General features: G+C 47.3%; 1 protein-coding gene across 1 annotated transcript in view; it reads left to right on the top strand.

The window, feature by feature from the left end:
• The window catches only part of LOC131479658 (CUB and sushi domain-containing protein 2-like), a 66,037-nt gene that overhangs the window by 3,959 nt on the left and 40,076 nt on the right, over positions 1 to 22,002 (top strand). Inside the window, exons 5-7 of the mRNA XM_058661033.1 lie at positions 4,897 to 5,112; positions 6,313 to 6,501; positions 11,391 to 11,560. Coding sequence (XP_058517016.1) covers positions 4,897 to 5,112; positions 6,313 to 6,501; positions 11,391 to 11,560 — 575 coding nt within the window. The remainder of the gene's footprint in view (positions 1 to 4,896; positions 5,113 to 6,312; positions 6,502 to 11,390; positions 11,561 to 22,002) is intronic.

Genomic DNA, 22,002 nt, shown 5'->3' with positions numbered 1-22,002 from the left:
ACTGCAGCAAGATTTAGATGCAAGGATGTCCTCTGAAATATTTATTGATCATACTGAAACTTAGCAGCTCCTCAAATGCCCATCAATGAGAAATTGTCAAATAGAGCTGTGTCATGATACAGCCATAACATGCAATCCTAGGCAGCTACTGAAAGGAATAATGGGGAGAAAATAAGTTAAGACCTTACAGAGGTAATCCCAGTGCACTGATATAGAACCAACAAATTTGCCAGAATATGTTCTTGTCATAAACAAGAATGTACAGAGAAAAGTCTGAATGGCTAGCATTTGCACTATTATTTTAAGCAATGAATGTCTACATGATATAAATTATGCTGTATAAAAAGGTAAAAGGTGTAAGAAAAGTCATTAATGCCTTACCACGTGCATGCAAGTTCCTCGCATTGACCTGCACCAGGCTACCCAAGCCACAGCTAGAATGGCCTTAAGCTTTGCAGAACAAGGCCTGAGGTTGCCCCTTCCTCCCACAGTATTGTTCCTGGGGTTTGATAAGGATTGGGTCGATGTCCTTATCCATTCCACAGGAGCATTTCTACCAAGGCTGCTGGAAGGAGGCTGCTGGAGGGAGCAGGAAGCTGATCTGTGGCACCAAGCAGGAAAGCTAGGCCTTCCCATGTGACCCTAAGAGGACAGGCTCTTTGGCCTGCATCTTAGTGTGTGTAGTTTTAGGGCTGTGTGTGTGTGTGTGTGTGTGTGGCCTAGAAGTCAACACAGCTTAATAGCTGTTTAACAAAGTCATATTTTACACAAATGTTACTGGTAGGATGCATCTGAGCAAGCCACTGTGCAGTGGCCTGCCCTGGAGAAGTGTGCAGTCTAGGAGTGGGCTAGACAGCCCTACTGGGATCTGCAGTTCAAACAGAGGTGGGGCAGAATTGGTTAGGCAGATGGCATAAGCTGGGAGGAATTTGCTGAGATGAAAGGTGCTCAGAGAACTGACCTGACATCATGGGACATGTCCAGACGCCTTCACCCTAAGAACCTTCTCAAGGCTTCCTGCTTCCTGAACTCTTAGCACAGAGCTCCCAAGTGCATGCTACCCAGTATGGCCTTACAGCCGTTGCTCACTTTCTTAGCCCCATTCTGCACTCTCTGAACAAGGTCTGGCTACGCCAATCTCAGTTCTTAAAACCGGCCAGGCATTCTGCTCAGCAGCTTTGCACATGGTGGGATCACATCTCTCAAGGCTGCCCCCTCTTCCTATGCAGGGGTTAGGAATTCCCACCATTCCCCTCTCTCCTCCAACTCTTGATCCCTCTGCTCTCACCCCCTCTCTTGTGTCTTCCCTGATCCCTTCCTCCCAACATCGCCCCCCTGGTCCCAATCCTGCACTCAAGGCTGCCAAGCAGCCTGTTCCTCTCCAGTGCTAGCCTCCATCCCGCTGCACAGGGCTTGCTTGCGTTTTTGTCATCTGTGCCTGTGACAAGCCTGAGAGAGACAGATGTGTCTTATTTCCCCAACTTCTGGCTGTGTGCCGGACACTCAGCTGGAGAAGTATGTGGTGATAGGAACCGAATTGCACTCAGCACAGAACCTTGTTCAGGGGGCTTAGCTAGGGCTCTGCTTATAACAGTATCTCAGGCTAACAGACCACTAGTGCTTTGGGCTCTGCTGGCTCTGACACAGGCTAGAAAAAGACAAAACTTCATAAAATCTAGAATTACTCAACTTGTCAACATGCCCAGCCCAAAGGAATGGCCAGTTCAGGAGCAGAGACTGGGCCCTGACCATGACCCTGCACTAGCATCTTTGAACCCAGTAGGCTGAGATTTGCTATTACACACCCACTGTGTGCCAGCTGCCCTGCTGTGTGATTCATGCTATTGCAGTTGTTCATGCCTTTGAACATCAGCTGCCACCTGTGAGTGGGATCTTGCCACATGTTAATCTGAGGAAACTGGAACCTTAGGGTGCCAAGCACTTTGACCGTGGCCTCCAACAAGTACAAGGGCTTTGGATCAAGGCCTCCCTCACTCCCAAAGCATCAGTGCCTTTTCCAGGGCCCTGCTCCTGCAGCCCCTGTGTGAATTCATTCGTGCAGTTCTGCACAGCTTACTCCAGTGCAGCACTCATTTGTGTGTGCATCTGTCACTCCAAATGTGGATTCAGACTCCAACGTGGGGCCTCTCTATTTCTGTGACAACGTCTTCATTTTCTCACAATGGCCCAAAAAGCCCCAAGCAATCAGCACAGCTGGGAAACCCAGGATTTTATCTCAGTTGTTTGCTCATCCTTAGACTCCCAGCCAAATGTTGACTCCTCGGGAGGGGCTGTGTTTGCATGCCAGGAGAATAGAGTGCAAAGCATGGTGTTTAATCAACATGTTTCCACCTGTTACTGTGTCTGCCCCACTCGCTACTCAATATGGCATCTTAGGGAAAGGGCGAGGAGATGTGTTTGCCTAGCTCTGTAGACTGAGAACCGTGGGTTTTATGCGTTGGACAAGTTTGTGTCATGTACTTATGCCCACATGTCGCCTCCATGTTTGATTATTCCCTCTGGCCAAGTATCATGTCCCTTGTGAACTTTCCCAACCCTTGAGGCTTAGTCACTTACTCTTCCTCTAGGCATCACTCCAGATCCTTACTACTGTTATATCTGTCTCCTCCGTGATACAAGAAGACCTTCCTCTGGGCTTAAAACAAAGCCTAGCACTTAGTAGTTGCTTCCAGCCTGTGTCTGTAAGCAAATAAGTGCATGGATGCCTTGTAGCTGCCAGGGTATGGGCCCTTGACAAGCCACACACCAAGTCCCAATGCCTCTGCTTGGTTCTATCTTTCCCCTGCCCATACTTGGGAATTCACTTTCCTATCAACAGGGAGGCAAGGGCATAATAGCTTTTTAAAAGGGATAAGATTAGGAGCTTGGGTCCAACCATTGTTTATCAAAAATATATCCGTGATTATCCAAAGAGGTATCTCTCCAACTTCTGTGTGTCTACCAATCTCTCGGGGACCTAGTTAGCATGCAGATTTGGATTAAAAGCTGTAGTAAAAGCTCAGAGTCTGCATTTTTAACAAGTGATGTCCATGGCTCGCACTTTGAGTAGCAGATGGGTCTGGCACTCAAGTCTACCCATGTACCTGCCCTGGCATGACCCACACAATTCCCACGGCCACACTCCCATGTGGGTACTTGCACACCCTGCCCCTTTACCAAACACACCTGCCACCCAGACAGGGTCAGGGGTTGCATTACATGGCCCCACCAGTCACTCCACAGCCCTCCTCACCAGCTGGTCTAAAACCCTGCGGCTGCTCTGAGCTCCTGTGTTTGTTCTGCAGCCTGAGAGGCAACATCCTGGAACTGTCCAGAGCACAGCCTCTGCAGTCACATTGCCTTGGTCCGGATCCCGGCTCCTCACCTGCCAGCTAGGTGCCCTTGGACAAATGCCTTCCTCTCTCTGTGCCTCAGTTTCCTCTGCCACAAACTGGAGCTGATGATCACAGTCGCCGTGACCTGGGGTTGCTTGCAGGATTAGAGAAGTAGAGGAGGTGCCATCTGTTTCCTTCCGATGCCTCGGGGCTGGTGGCAGAGCAGGCGAAACAGGACAGTGGCATCAAACATGGAATTCTTGGTGCCAATGAGTGTTGCTTCATTTTTTTCTAGTTTGTGCAGAGCGCTCTGCTCCTGCTTCCCACCTCCCTGTTAACGCCTGCCCCATCTCCCCTGCCTCCTCTTTCCTCGCCTTTCTGTCATCCCTTCTCTGACACTGCCTCTGCTTTCTCTTCATCTTTGCTATGCTTGTGGCTTCAACAATCACTTCCCCTCTGGCCACTCCCAGACCTGCCTCTGACATCCCCTCCCCCCCCCCCCCCCGCCGCATTCTGATCTTTAACATCCACACATTCAGTTGCCCACAGGTGTCCTTGCTGCGCTGAGCAAACAGGTGCCTGGGGCTTACGTCCATAGCCTCTCCCTCCTGTGCTTCTCCAGGTAACAAAAGCTGCCATTGTCCTTGAGGGCCAGTATCCCCTGCCCACTGACGTCCTTTCACATCTGTTCCCACTGGCAGCTGTCCACCCTACCTCCCTGAGGTCTTGTGTCCATCTGCCAAGCCCCATGCTTGCTCACCCAGGGCACAGCTTTCACCATTGTAACAGATTTCTCTGCCTCTTCTCTGTCTACTCTGTCCTCATTGCCACCACCAAAGTCTGGCTAAATCTGAAATCTTCTCCCTTCAGGATAGGATGGCTTCTGATTGCTTTCAGCAAAATCTGGGGGATGGCCCCAGCCCCCGCTTTCTCACTTCTGTGCAGCCACAGCAAGCCTCCCTGAGCCTCTACTACTTTACACAAGCAGGCCCCCAGCTGTGACTGTCTTGTCTTACCTGGCTTATTCTCGTGCATTCTTTGAGAACCCAGATCCAATGTTCACTCCTTAAAGAAGCCAGCTTCACTCTCCACCTCCCACCGCCATCTGCCCCCTCTTGGGCCCTGTGGCACACAGATCTGTATTTCTGCTCGTGCCCATGGCTCAGTGTGGCAGAGATTTCTTTCATGCCTTGCAGATCCCTTGCACCTCCCCTGGCTCCTAGCCCATAGGAAGCACTCAGCACATACACAGGTGCTTCCTGAAGAAATTAGAGAAAAGCTATGAAGGCTTCTCACAGCCCGAGCCAGACTCCTCCCCTTCCAGGGTTGCTACTGTATAAAGGTGCTCCTTGCCCCACCTGCATCTTCGGGCAATGGGGCGTCCAAGTATCTTCACTGAGACTCACCTGTATGCGTGGAGCCATACCCCTGGGTGGAGCAAGGACGCGTGTGCAGACTGCTCCCTGCAGGCAGGCTGCTCCCTGCAGCCAGGCTGCTCCCTGCAGGCAGGCTGCCTGCATCCTCTCCCCATGCCAGCCTCACCGGTGTGGTCTCTCGGCAGGTGTCTTCTTCACATTCCACACCTTCCACCTGGAGAGTGGCCACGATTACCTCCTCATCACCGAGAATGGCAGCTTCACGCAACCCCTGCGCCAGCTGACGGGCTCACGCCTGCCAGCACCCATCAGTGCTGGCCTCTACGGCAACTTCACCGCCCAGGTGCGCTTCATCTCCGATTTCTCCATGTCCTACGAAGGCTTCAACATCACCTTCTCAGGTAAAGAGCCTGAGGGACCCCGTGGGGAGGAGACTAGAAAGCCACCGTGAGTCTCCTTCTCCCACCAGTCTCGGAACTTCCCAGAAGATGGATATCCATCTACTCCATAATCTGGGACAATCACTTCAGTGTTGCAGCAAGAGATAGTTGGGGTAGACACAAGGAAGAACTTTCCTGCCATGATCTGGGAAGGAGTTAGTAGGTGCGTTGGGGAACTCCTTAGTATTTGTTCTGGCTAGGGCCTACTCAACTTGGTGGGACTAGAGGATTGCCCACAAGCCCCCTCCTGCCCTATTAATCCAACCTTCTCCTGATTCCACTATTTCATAACCCAGGACATTTAAAAAGAAGAGGGGGAGTCTGGAGTTCATGTATCAGAACACTTCAGTCTCATTTGAGACCTTTCTCAACCATGCTGACGCGGTAGTAACTGACATTTATCCTAAAAAGAAAGCTCCTTCCCTGCTCTAGTGTCAAATCATCCTCCACTTCCATCCCCTGAACCTCAGTCTCCTGCCCACCCTAGCCATCAGCCAGGTGCAGGCACACTAGAAAATTTCCCCCAGAAGGCAAGAGGTACCTGGCCTCTAGGAACACAGACAGGGCTCAGCATCAGCCCTACCATTGCCTGGGTTGGGCTGGCCTGGCACGTGAGGAGTTCCTTAGACCCTCATCACTTCTGTGATATCCCCAGAGGCACAAGCAGATCCCACCTTCCAGTGAATGCCGTGCTCCCTGCTGGCCAGCTGTCTGAGTACTGGCTTTGCTGAGACCTGGCCTCAGGCTGCCTAGTTGGAATCTTGTCCTGCAGTAAGAGTCACCCAAGGCTGGGTCAGCAAAGGTGACCCTCTAGATGCAGAGATTGCATGGAGCTGGCTCAGTACACACAGAGGAGGAGGCAGGACTCAGAGCTCAGAAGAAGGGACCAAATGGGCAAGGGTCAAATTCTACGGCACCTCCTGAGTCCCCCCAGCATGTGGTTCTCAGGAACAGGCTGTTCACAGTGGTCAAGCCTCTGACACCAGCTTGGCTTCCCTGCATCTCTCTCGTGGTCTCTTCCTCTTGGCTTCATGCGTCTTTCCACCTTACTGTCTGTGGGCCAGCATGTGTTTCCCAGACCTTCCTCCCCAGCATCCATTTGCTTTCTCTGCCTCGCCTCCACATGACCCTGAGCACACTCCTTCTGGGCTGCCCTTGCAGAGTATGACCTGGAGCCCTGCGAGGAACCCGAAGTCCCAGCCTACAGCATCCGGAAGGGCCTGCAGTTTGGCGTGGGTGACACCTTGACCTTCTCCTGCTTCCCCGGGTACCGTCTGGAGGGCACCGCCCGCATCACGTGCCTGGGGGGCAGACGGCGCCTCTGGAGCTCGCCTCTGCCAAGGTGTGTTGGTAGGTGGTCACGTGCTTTCATTTTGCTTCACTAATGGGGTGGGCCCAATGTTAGTCAGTTGATACAAGGTAGTAGACCCACACATGGGCCTGGGCTTGTGGACAGATGGAACCCCAGAGAGGTGACCTAACCTCCTTCCGCTCCAGCATCCTTATCAGTGAAAGAAAATGACAACAGATGCTCCATGGGGCTGTTTTGTAGGCTACCCTGGCCAGTGTAAAAAGGATGGACAGTGTGCATGCAAATGAAGCAGACATCAGCATTCTCACCTCCTCTTCCCCACCAGGCCCCTGGTTTCAGGATGCCACTTGTGCAGAATTCTGGCTGGGCCCATAGGAAGGAGGTGGGACCCTTGCCCAAGGGGAGTCCCCATCCTGTAGGGTAGGTGATTGTTCCTGCTACCCAGTTGGGTGCTCACTCTTGGAGAATCCCTGAGTAAAACCTCATGCATTCAGCTGGGGAGCAAAGAGGGGATCCAGAGTTGGGTTTATAGATGGAGTATCCTCTACCTGTCAGGCATTCTTCTAGGTCTTGCAAATACACAAACCTGGGCAAGTCTCTCCTTTCATGGCCTCGCTTCCAACAAGGGGACACAGCCGTAAACACATGAGAATGTAATGTGTTGAGCCGATAAAGGGGTTTGGAGGAAAGTCTGCTTCAGGGAAGACTCCACTTGGATCAAGAGTGACCAGGGAAGTCTTTCTCATAAGTGTACATTTCACAAGAAGTAGGAAGGAATACAAGGCACCCAACAGATATCAGAGAAAAGAGAGAAGGAAGTAGAAGGAAGCACCTAGGCCCCGAGCCCCGAGGATACTTGGGAATAGTGAGGGTTTGAGGTAGAGCTTGGAGCCAGCGCTGGGAAGAACAGGTGTTGAGGGGAATGGCGGGTGTTGAATCCAGTCCCCTGCTTGTCTTCTTGCCAGGCCTCCAAAGAATGCTGCCCAGACTCTGAGCCAGAGGGTGGGGCAGATAGGGTGAGAGTCCAGGGAACAGGGCCTGGACTTGCTGCTGTCACTAAGCTGTGAGGTCAGTGGCACTGCTGGCTCCATGCTCACCATGCAGGACTGGGTGCACTACACAATGAATAGATGGGATAGGATGCTCACCCACCTCACTGTCACCCATGGAACTAACTCCATAAAGTATTCCCAGGCAATCAAAGCAGTGCTGCCCTGACCAAAGCCTGAAGCAGCATCTCCAAGCCAGGGAGGCCCGCCTTGTTGGGGACAGCTCCACATGCTGTCCCAATGCACTCAGCTGGACCTTGTTCCCGTGGATGGGGCTGGGACAGACCACTGAACCTCCCACACCAACTTCCTCACCTGTACCACAGAGACAGCACCCCCAGTACTCAGGTTCAATCCCAGATTAGGTGACCACTGCTAAGTCCGTAGCATTGTCATTTTCCCATATGTCTTTTATTCATTATTCACTGATAGCCAAGAAAGAAAGCATGGAGACAAGAGTTGCAGAATTCCATTGTCGACCTGACCCAGGAAATAACCTCAGTTTATCCCTAAAGCACCCCCCTCCACAGCCCTCAAGGGCAGTCCTTTTCTAACCAACCTGCAATAGCTCTTTCTGTCTCCAGAAAATGACCCCCAGCTAAGTGGTTGGGAGGGTTGGGGAGGGGGTCAGGTTTCTTGCATAAGCTCCCGCCTCATTGTTCTCATTACACAAACTCATTCTTATTATTCCAATTACTGTTTATTCATGACACCTCACAATATTTTCATTATTGCATTTGTCTTCCATTTCACATGTTATTAATAACGCACAGCAATTACAATCACCTCTAATTACCACCAGCCCCGCTGCAGAGGCCGAGGCCAGACGCATCACGGAAGTGCCCAGCCAAGGGATGGTCCCGGTCACCACACTCACCCGCACCCACACACCGTAGATGTCAGTGGGATGACCTAGCCCCACACGATGTTACCAGGAACACTCCCAGCTGAGCAGGAGATGGACAGCCTCGAGCTCTAATTCCTGGTGTAGCTCGAGAGGGGTGGCAAAACCTCTGACCTCAGAGGTCCCTGAATTGGATGTGGAAGAGACAACCCTGACCCCCGAAGACCCTCCATCTGCAGCAAAAAGGCACGCTGTTGTCCTCGGGCGCACCAGTGTGACAGAGAAGCCCTAACCCCTGGCCTCGGGAGTCCCAGACTGATGGCTAGGAGCCAGCCCCTGCTCTTTAATAGCCCTCTTCCCATGGGGATGACAGAAGTCACAGACATCTGAATCAGCGGCAGCACTTTCTGGTGCTTGCCACTGTTTGTTTCTCTGGAGCATTTATTTGTTTCCATTTACGCCCGTGTTTGGTTTCTCGGTGCATCTGCTCCTCACTCCTGTTCATTTGGAATCTCTCCCAGAAGTGAGCACCATGTCCCTCCACCTTCCTGCGCCCTCCCTGGTACCCAGGACAAAGGCCCTGGCAGGGAATCAGGACCTGGGGACCAGCCAAGGACTGGCCACATCTGAAGCTGTTGGCCCCAAGCTGTTGAGCAGGTGGGAAAGCTGAGAAGGTCACTTGGGGGCACAGGTGGGGCCTATGGCTCTAACGTGAGAAGTCAGGGCTGGGAAGGAAAAACAGAAATATGCTCCAGCCCAGTGTTTGGGAGAAGTCGCCTGATAGGGACTAAGCCGAGAGCAAGAGGCATCAGGAATGACCAGGGAGTTGTGAACCCCAGGGAACTACTAGATCAGCACCTGGCTTCCTGCCAGTCCCAGAGCCCCAGGCAGTCGGGCTCATATAGAAGCAGAGGAGTCAGGAAGATTCATCCAGACAGATTAAAAGAAGAGGCGTGTACTGATTGAAGACCTACTGTGCGCTACCCCTTCACCATCTGTTTCTCTGTTTTACACCTAAAACCACACCCAGTGATTCTCTGTGGTCTCATGAGGCCGATGTTGGTGTCCAGCTGAAGGCAGATTGAAGAACCTGAAGTTCAGAGAGTTGCAATAACTTGTCCATCTGGCTCCAGAGTCCACACTTAGATCCCACTGTAACATACCTCTTCCTCATCAGAGAGGAAAGGTACGTGAGCCCAGAGATAGTAGAGAGATGCTCCTCAGAGCTGCCCAGGTGCCACTGAGAAGCAGGTATTTAAATGTGCACAACTCTCAGCTGCACCCTCCACACCCCCACCTTCATCTGAGGGTGCACAGGAGACACACAACCTCTGGAGGCCTATGTCAGTGGCCAGTGCCCCATGCACCTATCGACCGCTGTCCTGTGAACCCCAACACAGCACGTTCAGTGTGACACTTGGTTGTTATGCAAAGGATCACCAAGCTATGTCTCTTCCAAGATGAATGAATGAGGGTTCTATAAAGACTTATGAAGCAAAACTGGCCAGGCCAGGGACTAGGGTCTCTGAAGAGTGGGGACCTAAGGGGGACATGTGGTCACCATCTTGGAAGGACCGAAAGTAGCCATGAAGGTGAGAGAACATGCAAGTAGACAGCCCCTGGGACGTCTGGTTCCCAGAGTTTCCACAGGCAACATCTGCATGGGCCTGGGACACCATGGCTTCAGGCAGTTGGGTAGACTACACAGTCCTAACAATGATTCCTCCATGAATTTCAGGGTTCATCTAGGACTGTGCCAGGCATAAAGAATGTTTCAGGGAAAGCAGATTTCCTTCCACTAACCTCAAAGATGGAAGGCATGCTGCAGCCTCCCCACGCTCCAGACAAATCACAGGCCTGCCATCTGGACGAGTGTTCCATCCTCCCAGAACCTAATTATTTTGGGGACTGTACATCTTCTGAGGTCACTGTATGCCACAGCCATTCATTCTTTCACATGGCAAATATTTATTCTGCAGACCGTCTGGGCAACATCTTGGAAATTCATAGATTCAACAGGCAGGATGCTGGCCCTGCACTCCCAACATGGATGTGGGATCCAGGCAAGAAGCAGACAATGGAGGTACATGCTGGTAGGCACTCTTCAAGGGACTTCATGACCCTAGAGAGCCCACTAGGGACCCAGTTCTCCCCTGCCTGGTCCAGCACTGAGTAGGTGATGCAGGGGAAGGAGTGTGTCCAAGCCCCAAGGGATCCTGGGTACAGGGAACTTGGTAATCGTAACAAGTAACAAGTAAAGCAGGATGTCATGCCTACAGCAAATGCAGAAAGGCAGAAATCCTGCAGAGCATAAACCTGTCCCAAGAACGGTGTGATCTCACGGGGCCTGGACTGAGCAGAGTTCCAGTAAGAGTATACCAGAACCTTCACCAGAACCTCAGGAACCATACCCTCCCAGAGGAAGGAGAGGCCGCTCAGGGCCCCCTGTTCTTTATGAAACAGGAAGCTTGGGCTGAAGGTCCGATCACCAAGTTCCTCATCTTTAAACCAAGAACGATTATTATGCCAGCTATTACAGGGACTCTTACGAGGACTGAACAGATTGATCCTTGTCAAGGTTTTAGCATGTCTTCTGTGTAGGAATTGGTGGTTGCTATTCCATTCTGTCTCCTCTTCGTTCCCTGGTACTCAAGGCTGTGTTCTCCTCACTTAGCTGTCTCCTCCCCTGACACCCTCGCAAATCCTTTCTGTTGCTTTGAGCCCTACATGAACAGGCATGAGGAAGGGCTGCTTTATAACACAGGGAAAGCCTAAAGTGCCAGAGTTTGTGAGGAGAGATAGTTATTTCTGTTTCTGCAGAAGAGAACCACAAACAGAAAGAAGAGAGGTAATATACAGTACTATAATCCAGTGGTTTTGAGTTGGACAGATGGATGGATGGACAGGTAGGCAGGCTTTGGCCACTAAGTGGGCCAAGACCTTGCCATCCTTATAAGGTGCTCCCGAGCTGTGAGCTATGTTCTGGATGCAGCTGATGGGGGTTAACCGGGGATTATTGTGATTCTCTTTGCAGCCGAGTGTGGGAACTCAGTGACGGGCACCCAGGGCACTCTTCTGTCCCCCAACTTCCCTGTGAACTACAGCAACAATCATGAGTGCATCTACTCCATCCAGACCCAGCCAGGGAAGGGGATTCAGCTGAAGGCCAAGGCGTTCGAGCTGGCCGAAGGAGATCTGCTTAAGGTGAGATGATAGGCTTCATAGGGTATGTGTGTTACCGTGTGCAAAAGTGGGGTGAGCACACTTGTGATCATTTCTGGGTAAGTAGCTCCAACTTTCTCCTTCCCTCTTGAGTCCTAAACCATTGCCCTTACTCTTCTGGGAGAAGCATGTGTGTGTACCCAAGAATATGGTTCTAGAGTTTGCTTAGGAACTGCATGCTGTCAAGTGCAGGTGTGACTGAAGATGGGCTTATGTACTAAAAAATAGCAATGAATTCACTTAGAGCTGCCCATGGATCAGATTCTCCATTTTGAACTGGGACTGTCAACATGAACAATGTAGAGCTCCTAAGATGTGTGCATGTGTGTAGCCATGTTGTCTGTGAATATACTTTTATATGTGCAGTGCCACATGTGTGTGAATGTATGTCTACGTCTACATATTTATTTGGTTTGGGGAATCTTTTTACTGCGTGCTGGGTCAGTATGTTTGGTGTTGAGTCTGTGTTTCAGGTTTCAACTGGATAGTCGGCCATGGTAGTAGTTGCGGTGTGCTGTGATAGTGGTCTCTGGGAGGCAGCAGGGTTAAAGGAAGTGAATTCACTATGTGCACAAGAGAAAGAATCACGGGGTTTGGATTAGACAAAGGGTTAAGGAGAAGAAGTTGTTAAGACAATGTGTATGCAAATATCTCATATTTTTTCATGCGTGATTAAGTGGATATTTCCAATGATATGTATGTTTGTGTGATCAAAGAACTGACTTGAGATAGTCTGTTAAAAAGCTGCCTTAGAGATCCAGGTCCAGCATGATGACTTAATGGCTAAATCCTCACCTTACAAGCACTGGCACCCCGTATGGGGTGCCAGTTCCTGTCTCAGCTGCTCCACTTCCCATCTCAGCTGCTCCACTTCCCATCTCAGACCCTGATTATGGCCTGAAAAGCAATAGAGGATGACCTAAGGCCTTGGATCCCTGCACCTGTGTGGGAGACATGCAATAACTCCTGGCTTCAGACCAGTTCAGTTCCAGCTGTTGTGGCCATTTGAGCAGTGAACCAGTGGATGGACAATCATTCTCTGTCTCTCCTCTGGATAAATCTGATCTGCCTTTCCAATAAAAATAAATAAATCTTAAGAGCTGCCATGAATCAAATGGGTCATAAGGGAAACCTCATCCAGGTTATAACCATTTTCATCATAGCCCAAAGAGCTTTTACCTTATCCAAATACAGTTGTCTTCCCTGTAGCCAAAGGAGGCCTGAGGTTAGAAAACAGAAAGTTTGATGAAGAAAGAAGAGGAAAGTTGAAATAACCTGAAACCAAGGAACCATTAAATCCTCATCCTGTAGGATCCTTTCTGGGCATGACTGCACTGTCCCTTTTAAGGACAGATGACACCTTGGACATGCTCCCTGGGGCATGTGCCCTCCAGGGTATGCACTGAAAGTGTTTCTCACTCTCCCGTAGGAGGACGCACCTATAAGATGACTGATTCTGGGAGTTCTGTCAATGGGATAGATACCCCAGCTGGGACTGGAGACCTGTCCCTAGCTTCTTGAGCTCTGCTTTTCAACCCCACATAGAGCACTTGTGCATTTGTCCACAAAAGAACCCAAGACAAGGGCTTTCTGAGGATTGTGTCTTCAGATGTAGCCCTTGACTCACTTCCCTATCCACTTACTCATTTTGAAGGATATAACCAGGAAGCAAGCCCAGAGAGGGACTGCCCCCTTCTCCATGGAGGGACAAATGGAAGGAATGTGAGCCAGACAGGCACAGGCCTTCTATGATGATGGCTGTTGGCAGCCAAGGGCAGTTTTGTGGCATAGGTTAATTTGGGGGTTTTAAGGGGAGCATGTGCAGGGTGTCTGTAAACATGTTATGACAGAGCAGGCAGAAATGGCTCCCAGGTTGCTGGAGACCATGAAGAGTCTATCAGCTTCCAAGCTTCCCTGCCAGGATGGTATAGATTCAGATCAGCTAAGACAGAGTCAGCAGGTGTGGGCATACAACTCCACCGTTGAGAGTCTACTCAGGAGGGGAGTTCTGTAGGTAGAGAGAGACTCCGAGGAAGTCAGGTGGTAGAAAGCCTAGATTAGAGATCAGAGGGTCTGACACCGGGTACAGGACCCAGGTAATCCTACAGGTTGGGGAGGGTGGACATTCCTGCCTTCCCTAGGAGGACTCCTCAGGATGCAGACTTTGTCTCTGCAGCGCTGTACCCTGTAGAACAACCTTCTGATATCAGGTCTGACCTTGTTGAGAAGACCCTTCTGCTGCATCCAGGCCTCCTCAGCATCCTCGTTGGCAGATCAGGCTGTGCCTACTGAGCTGACTGAAATGGCCAAGCAAGCGGCCCCATGTTCCAGAACATCTGGAATAAGGGGCTAAAGTGGGGTCAAGGAGCAAAGGGAGGTTGGGATGAAATGGTACATTCCCTCCCTATTCTATCCCCTCCCTCCTGAGAAGGAGCCTGGGGTATGTGTAGCTACCAGACCTGCTTCCCAGCTGGGGCTTTCCAGATGAGCTGCAGAACCTGTCTGCACCTGCAGTTGGTTGTAGAGGCCCTGCTGTTTAAAACTGTTTAAGACTCAGATCCACCTCAATGCAGGTATGTGCAAAAGGAGCCCAGAGCACCTCAAAGAACATCTTTCTCTTTCTCTGGCTACTGGACTATATCCTAGAACCTGCCATATCCCTAATCCCAAGGATTTGCCCATCCCACCAAAGAAACCCTGATATTCTCCTGGACCAAGGAAGACTGTCCCTTCCACTACACCTCACATCTCCCAAGACACAGGACTTAATGATTTAATGCACCAAGCCTTCTAGAGTCTTGCATTCTGACCCTTGAAATGCCTCTTTGCTCACATTTTTATGTAATTTTAAAAATTTATTTATTTTTATTAGAAAGACCCACAGAGAGAAGGAGAGACAGAAAGATCTTCCATCCACTGGTTCACTGCCCAAGTGACCCCAACAGCCACAGCTGAGCTGATCTGAAGCCAGGAGCCAGAAACCTCTTCTGGGCCTCCCAAGCAAGTGCAGGGTCCCAGGACTTTAGACCATCCTCTGCTACTTTCCCAGGCCACAAGCAAGGCCAGGGATGGGAAGTGGAGCAGCCAGGACATGAACCGGTGCCCATTGTTTGCTCACATTTGTAACCCTTGAGCTCTTCCTTAACTACCCAGTAGCCCATCCTCCCTCCCAGAACCACCTGACCTTTGCATCCCTGCCAGGTAGCTCTTGCTGCTACGTTGGCATAAGCAACACAGGAAAGGCTTCTATGTGCAATGGAAACATGGCTTCTAGCTCCAATTGGCAAGGAAGGGCATCTAACCACATCCTCTGCAGATTCCCATTAGAATGGCCAAAAGGACAGCAACATGAGGAAAGGTGGCCTCGGCCCTGGAAATAAGGCAAGGTTGCTTCTCATATACAACTTTAAAAAAATATGTGTTTCTTTGTTTTTTATTTGATATACAGATTTACGAGAGATGAGAGACAGAGAGAGATCGTCCATCTACTAGTTCACTCCCCAAATGACCGTAGTGGCCTGAGCTGGGCTGGCCCAAAGCCAGGAGCCTAGAGCTTATTCTGGGTTTCCTGTATGGGAAAAAAAGAATACCAAGGGCTTGAACCACCCTCTGCTGCTTTCTCAGGCCATAAGAAGGAGCTGGATGGGAAGTGTAGCAGCCAGGTCTCGAACCAGCACCACTATGGCATGCTGGCATTACAGGCAGAGGCTTAACCTACTGTGTACTCTATGGTTCCAACAAATCATGTACAACTGAAAGACATGTCTTCAGATGAATTCCTAAGACAAAGAAAAGGCATAATCAAATTACAGTTGCCACAAGGAAGTAGAATCCTGCCTGTGGGTTAAGTGCCGGAAATCTGCAGGTGTAAGAGGCCACAGACTCATCATTTCCCCACTCAACACAACACTGGGCCTCGTTTTTGCTTTTCTGGTGAGCAAGGAATGTAGCATCCTGCAGTGGTTGATACCTGCAAGAGTGGGCAGATTCAACCCACACACACACACACACACACACACACACACACACACACACACAGGAATAACCAGTGCTCCTGCTGTGACCTCTGCTGGCTTTCCTCTTCTGCCCTCTGTTAGAGATGGTTAGTATCTCCACTCTCCATTTTGGCTCTGTCTCCATGGTGGTGTGCCAACAAGGAAATCAGCAAGACAGATGGAATGTCCAGTAGATGAGAAGACAGGGACCTCTGTGAGAAATTAGGGCTAATTCCCCCCTCTGTCAACAGCAGAGAAAAGAAGCATGCTTTAAAAGCTCCCAATTTGTATTCATAACAAGATTTGAGGGAATATTATATTGGTGGCACAAAACGGGCAGCTATGGAGGGATATCTGAGATGGCGAAAGATTGAATAGAGATGAAAAACACAATCATCCAATTAAAACAGGGGTCGAGGCAACGAGCAGAAGGCAGAACAGCATAGAGAAATGAAATCGGTTTATTGTAAGATGAATTCTAAGAACTCCCACATCTCACAAGGAAATTAAAAAGAAGATTCTTTTATATTAATAAAATGTACAATCAATCCAGAGTATAATTTTATGGGCCAAATAACATAGCATGAATAAATTAAATAAAAACTGCTGGAAATGTAAAAAAAAAAACATTTAATAAAGTTTCAGTCATTGTAGAAGATTTTAATATACTTCTGTTAGTCTCTGACATATCACCTAGGTTAAAGATAAATAAGAATTTTGGTGGTTCAAGTAATATAACAGAATAAATCCCAAGAAAGTAGGAAAATGATCATTTCAAAAACAAAGAGAAAAGGAAGATAATAAACAACAGAAATTATCAACAAAATCAACTCATTCTTTGAGAGTAGTTCATACAATAGATATATCTGGTAGGCCTAATCAAAGCCTAAAGATGCCACACTGTGTAATGTGAAGAATGAAAATAGGAAGATAATTATAGTTGACATTACAAAAATAAGAAAATGATTAACTATCAGAAAATGTTTTTTGAAAGAGACCATCAGATGGAGAGTGTCCTTCTGTTTGTTCATTCTCCAAATGTCTGCCTTGGTCAGGGCTGGGCCAGGACAAAATCAAGAGCTGGGACCTCAACCATGTCTCACCTATGGGGGACGGGAATCCCATAACATGAGCCATGGCCTGTGGATCCAAAGGTTTTAATTAGTAGGAAACTGGAACTGGGATCAGAGCTGGAAGTTGGACCCAAGCATTCTTATGTGAGAATCTGAAGGCCCAGCCAGTGTTGGGAGGTAGGGAGCCTTTTCCGATGGAGAACCAAGTGGATGTTTATGGTGTCATTTCCAAGCCATACAAAACTATCAGCCTAAACATCAGCCTGCTTTAGGTTTCTTGAATTTTGAGTTCCACCTGTGATTGCGTTGGCAAGGTTTGATCAAATGATTTTGTGGACTTTATATGACCCAGGGGCCAGACATTTCCCACTCAAAATGTAAATTTTTACAGATAAAAGATACTGATATTTAAAAAATGAAAATCTGTATAAATCCCTAGCCACTAAAATATTAAAATTCTCCCAGCCTCTCCCTAAAGCCCCAGGCCTAGACTATGTTACAGGTAAAGTTTAGTCTCGGAGAAGTACTTCATTCTCACAATAATCAAACTGTTTCAGAAAAGAGAAAAATAAAGACCCATCTCCAACTCATTGTCTTAAATGAGGTAAAATAGAAAATTTGTTATCAATGAACAGGACAGTGGTTACTAAGGCCAGGGAAGGGAGAGAGGATGGCCACGGGGTGCAAAGCTTCAATTGGACAGGAAGTGTTTTTTTTTCCTTAAGCTCTAGTGCACAACCTGGTAAATGTAGTAACAACATGTTGTGTATTTCATAATCATTAGGAGAGTAAATTTCAAATGTTCTCACTACCAAAGGTGATAGAATTTGAGATGATGATAATAATTAGCTTGGTTAATTATTTCTCATAACATTCATAAACCATCATGTCACTTTGCACCCAATAAATATATGCAACTATAATTTCACAATTTGTAATTAAAACAAGAATTTTAATAGTAGCAGAAAGTAGTAAGCTGGCTGTTCATCTGAGCATTGATCCTGTACAGAATATCAGCTTGAATCTGTCATGCATTGAAAACGAAGATGACAAAGCAGGCTTGAGTCCAGGAGAATAAAAATGTGTCAGCATTAGGAAATTCACAATGGTGTTGGCCTTGAGGTGCAGTAGATCAAAATGCCTCTGGGATGCCTACATCCCATCTCAGAGTGCCCAGGTCCAGGCTCAGCTACACGACTTCTGATCCAACATCCTGCTAGTGTAACTGGGAGGGCAAAAGATGGTGTCTCAAGCACTTGAGTCCCTGTTACCTGTGTGGGAGACCCTGGTGACCCACACAGCAGACCTATGATGAGGTTCCTGGCTCCTAGTTTTAGCCTGCCTTAAGCCCTCCTGATGTGAATCAGTAAATGGAAAATTGCTCTTTCTCTCACTCCCTTTCTCTCTCTCCCCCCATCCTTTCGTGTCCTTTTCTTTTTCTGTGTCATTCTGCCTTTCAAATAATAAATAAATCTTTTAAAATGAAAAAGTCATAATATTGTTGGACAGCCCATATGAAATTGCCATTCTTGTGGAAAAAAAAACAGCTCAAATATTGACAGTTTCATGTGGTTCCAACTCATATCCAGATTGGAATAGATCACATGATCCTACCAGTACAACCAAAACATCATAGAATGAAACCCAGTGTTCATTCATGACTTTCTTGAATCTCATAAATTATGAATGGAACATTCTGTGATTTGATTTTAAAAATCAGTTGCCACCAACAGCTTATGACAATTCTCATACTTAACAACAAAACTGCCTTAAGAAGGTCCAGGAAAGTCAACCATCTCCAGTAGTATTCAGAGTACTGGTACAGAAGACTCAAGCCAGTACAATTATACCTCTTCAACTCCTATACAAACCAGTAAGCAATAGAGAGAATTATTCAGAAAATAAAAAAGAATACGCTAATGAGCTACCAGAACCAGTACCACTTAACACATGTAGTGAAGGAAAAAAAATTAGGTCAAACCTTGAGACACCTAGAAATGAGCTCTGCCAGATGTATGGAATCTTGACTGAGAGAATTACACAAATTTATTCTGAAGCTGTTTCAGTAAAATAAGTGCCAGGAGATTGTGTGCACACGCTGCCGACAGAGAGAGAATAAACAGGAAAGGAGGCTTGCTGATAAATACAGGAAATGAGGCTCAACCCCAGTGGTAATCAAGGAAATGTGAATTAAAATGAGATCCCATTTCACACCCATCAAATTGGAAAACACAGCAATGCCTGCATGTACCGATATTGGCAGAGAGCAATGAAAACTGGCGTGGGTTGTTCTGAGAGAGCATTTGGTGTTGCGTGTGGGAGAGCAGTCTGGTCATAGCCAAGCTTCCCCATACCCAGCTTCTCCCGCTAGACGTGTGCCAGCCACCCTACAGGAACATACCTGTGTGCACAGTCCGTGATTGCATGTGAAGGGCTGCAGTTGCCTTGCTGGCTTTGAGGCCAGTGTCCCATGGACCCGTCTCATTAGGGGCAATGGCTGTGCATGGGAGCTCCTGGGATCCTCGAGGAGACCTCCCCTTCACCTGCAGACAGCAATGAACTGGACGATCAGGCAATATCCTGTTGGTACACGAATATACGCAAAGGTCCACTTCCCAATAGCAAGCAAAAGTCTAAAAATATCTAGGAACAAACACAGAATTTCCCTGAGACTTACTCTTGAAATATAATTTGATTAAATGAAACCAGACACTGTGTGTGGGTAAGAAGACTCCGTGTCCCACAGTTAATTTCTTTTCTGAGATCAATCCATACATTGGATGGAACTCAGAATTGCACAGGCTTTGTTTTCATGGGGTGTGGGTGATTTTGCTTCATTTTTAATTTTTAAAGCTTTTTCTCAAGTTTATTTAGAGGAGTAAATGTGGGAGATAATTAAAGTTATTTTAAATTAATTCTTAAATAATCATTAAATAATTAATAGTTAATTTAATAACAATTTTAAAGAACTTATCTTACTAAATATTAATGTATGGCGAGGGTATAATAGCTAAAACATTGGTGATAACAGTGACTCAACTAGTTTATCGCATACCTGCAAGAACTGAGATCTCATATGAGCATCGGTTCATGTCCTGGCTTCTCCATTTCTGATCTGACCCCCTATCATGACCTTGGAAAGCAGTGAAGGTTGGCCCAAAGCCTTGGGACCCTCTACCCACATGGGAGATCCAGAAGAAGCTCTTGGCTTCAGATCAGCTCAACTCCGGCCATTGTGGCCATTTGGGGAGTGAATCCCCAGATAAAAGATCTTTCTGTCTCTCCTTCTCTCTGTAAATCTGCCTTTCTTATAAAAAAATAAAATTTGAAAAAGAAATTGCTAAAAAAACATTGCTGGTCATGAACAAGAATAGGTAATTGTGATAACCTGACAAAAGCAAATATACACCATGATACATACATTATATCCATACGGGTGTGTGTTTACCCTTGGGACTCCTGCATCTCCTGTTGGAACACCTGGGTTTGAGTCCTAACCCACAGCAAGCCCAGCTTGCCGCTGATGTGTGTACCCTAGGAAGCAGCAGGTGCAGGCTTGGGTGGTTACATCCCTGGCTTAGCCTGAGAGCATCTGGAGTATAAAACAGTAGAAGGCAGGGTGCTTAATCTCTCTCCATCTGTTTTTCTCTCTACTTCTGAAATAAATGAAATAAATAAGTACATTAAATTATGTATATGATTAAAATGGATCTAAAATTGGTGGTGGATGAAATATTTGTAAACAAGTTTTGTTGAAATGACTCATCAGGGAGAAATGGTAACATTTTCTAGATCATATACCATAATAAACTCCAGGTGCATTAAAGGACAAAAATACTAGAAGAAAACATTGATTTATTTGTATCATACATTTACTCAGTGCCTCATATGTGCTAGGGCACAATTCTTGAACACTGATATAGGCAATTATATTATTGATTGTGTTAAAATGCTGTTACATAAATATATGTATACACACACACACACATATATTTGATGACTGTGGTCTTGGTGTAGCAAACCAAGCCTCTACTTGTAGTACCAGCACTCCATATAAGTGTCGATTCCAATCCTGGCAGCTCTACTTCCAATCCAACTTACTGCTAATGACCTGGGAAGGCAGCAAGAGAGAGCCCAAGTCCTTGAATCAGCCCGCCTTCGGCCACTGTGACCATTTGAGGAATGAACCAGCAGATGAAAGATCTCTCTGTGTCTCTCCTCTCTCCTTCTCTCTCTGTAATTCTGCCTTTCAAATAAAAATAAAATGAATCTTTAGAAAAATATTTCATGGCTTCAAAAATATAGATACCCTATTTAGTGAAAGAATATGTTGCTACGTAGTATCTGTACTTAATCTTCTATTTTAAAGGAAAAAAAAACATAGAATCATCTACACAAGAAAAGAAGACATAGCAGAACGAGTGATGAGTGGTGAAGGTTGTTCTCCCTTGTTTGCCCCTTTCTATTTGATAAGTTCTTCTGCAAGGGAGATTCTATGGTAATGACACAAATAACATTTTTATTCTTAAGAAATTAAAATGAATTATGCTTGGAAATTGAAGAAAAATTACGTTCCCATTATACTATGCATTAATTAGCAGTAATTTGTGGGTGCCAACATATATCCAGTGACTCTGAATTTCCAGTTATTCCTTAAATGTCATGGTGTTTTTGAAAATTTTCAGTTTATTTGACTCAGCATCCAAATACCCATGATCTCAGATGTTTTTTACTCTGAATCTCTCTCTTCCATCTCTCTTTTTTTTCCCTTCTTTTTTCTCCCTTCTTTGTGGTTTATTTGTGGATTTTTTTTTTCCCTACACTTCTGTAGTTTGCCTTCTCCCAGGGTATCATTTAGTTTGTTCCTCGGCCTTCAGTTTCTCCTGTGAGTCAGAAATTAGAATCCAGTGTCTTGATCAGATCCAGTTTGAGTTAGCTGCGTATGTGATGGTCTGTCTTCCACTAAAAGGGCACCTGATGCCCGGCGGTCAGCATCCACAGTTGAATAATGCCTCAATCCATCAATTCCAGCCCAGGTTTTAATGGATAAGAATATTGGTGTAACAATGTGTATACAGCACTGGTCTAAACTCCTTGAACCGATGTCATGGCAGTGTCAGTTGGGACCCTAGACTTCTCTCAAACTATTAATGATACACAGCAATTGCACATTGAATCTGGAAACAGACTTGAGGCTCCCAGGAGCCTTCACAAATCTCTGTAATATACAGCACTGTTAGCTTGAAGGATGGCTGCTTTTAGAAAGCTGTGCTTCATAAATGGCGGGATGGAAATATTGTTCCAATTTGCTGGCAGCTGGCACCACATTGTGTGTCATGCACAAATATTCATCACC

Source organism: Ochotona princeps, chromosome 2, assembly GCF_030435755.1.
Source record: "Ochotona princeps isolate mOchPri1 chromosome 2, mOchPri1.hap1, whole genome shotgun sequence".
NCBI lineage: Eukaryota > Metazoa > Chordata > Mammalia > Lagomorpha > Ochotonidae > Ochotona > Ochotona princeps.
The sequence above is the reverse complement of the archived record's forward strand: the minus strand, read 5'-3'. Positions and strand labels throughout refer to the sequence as shown.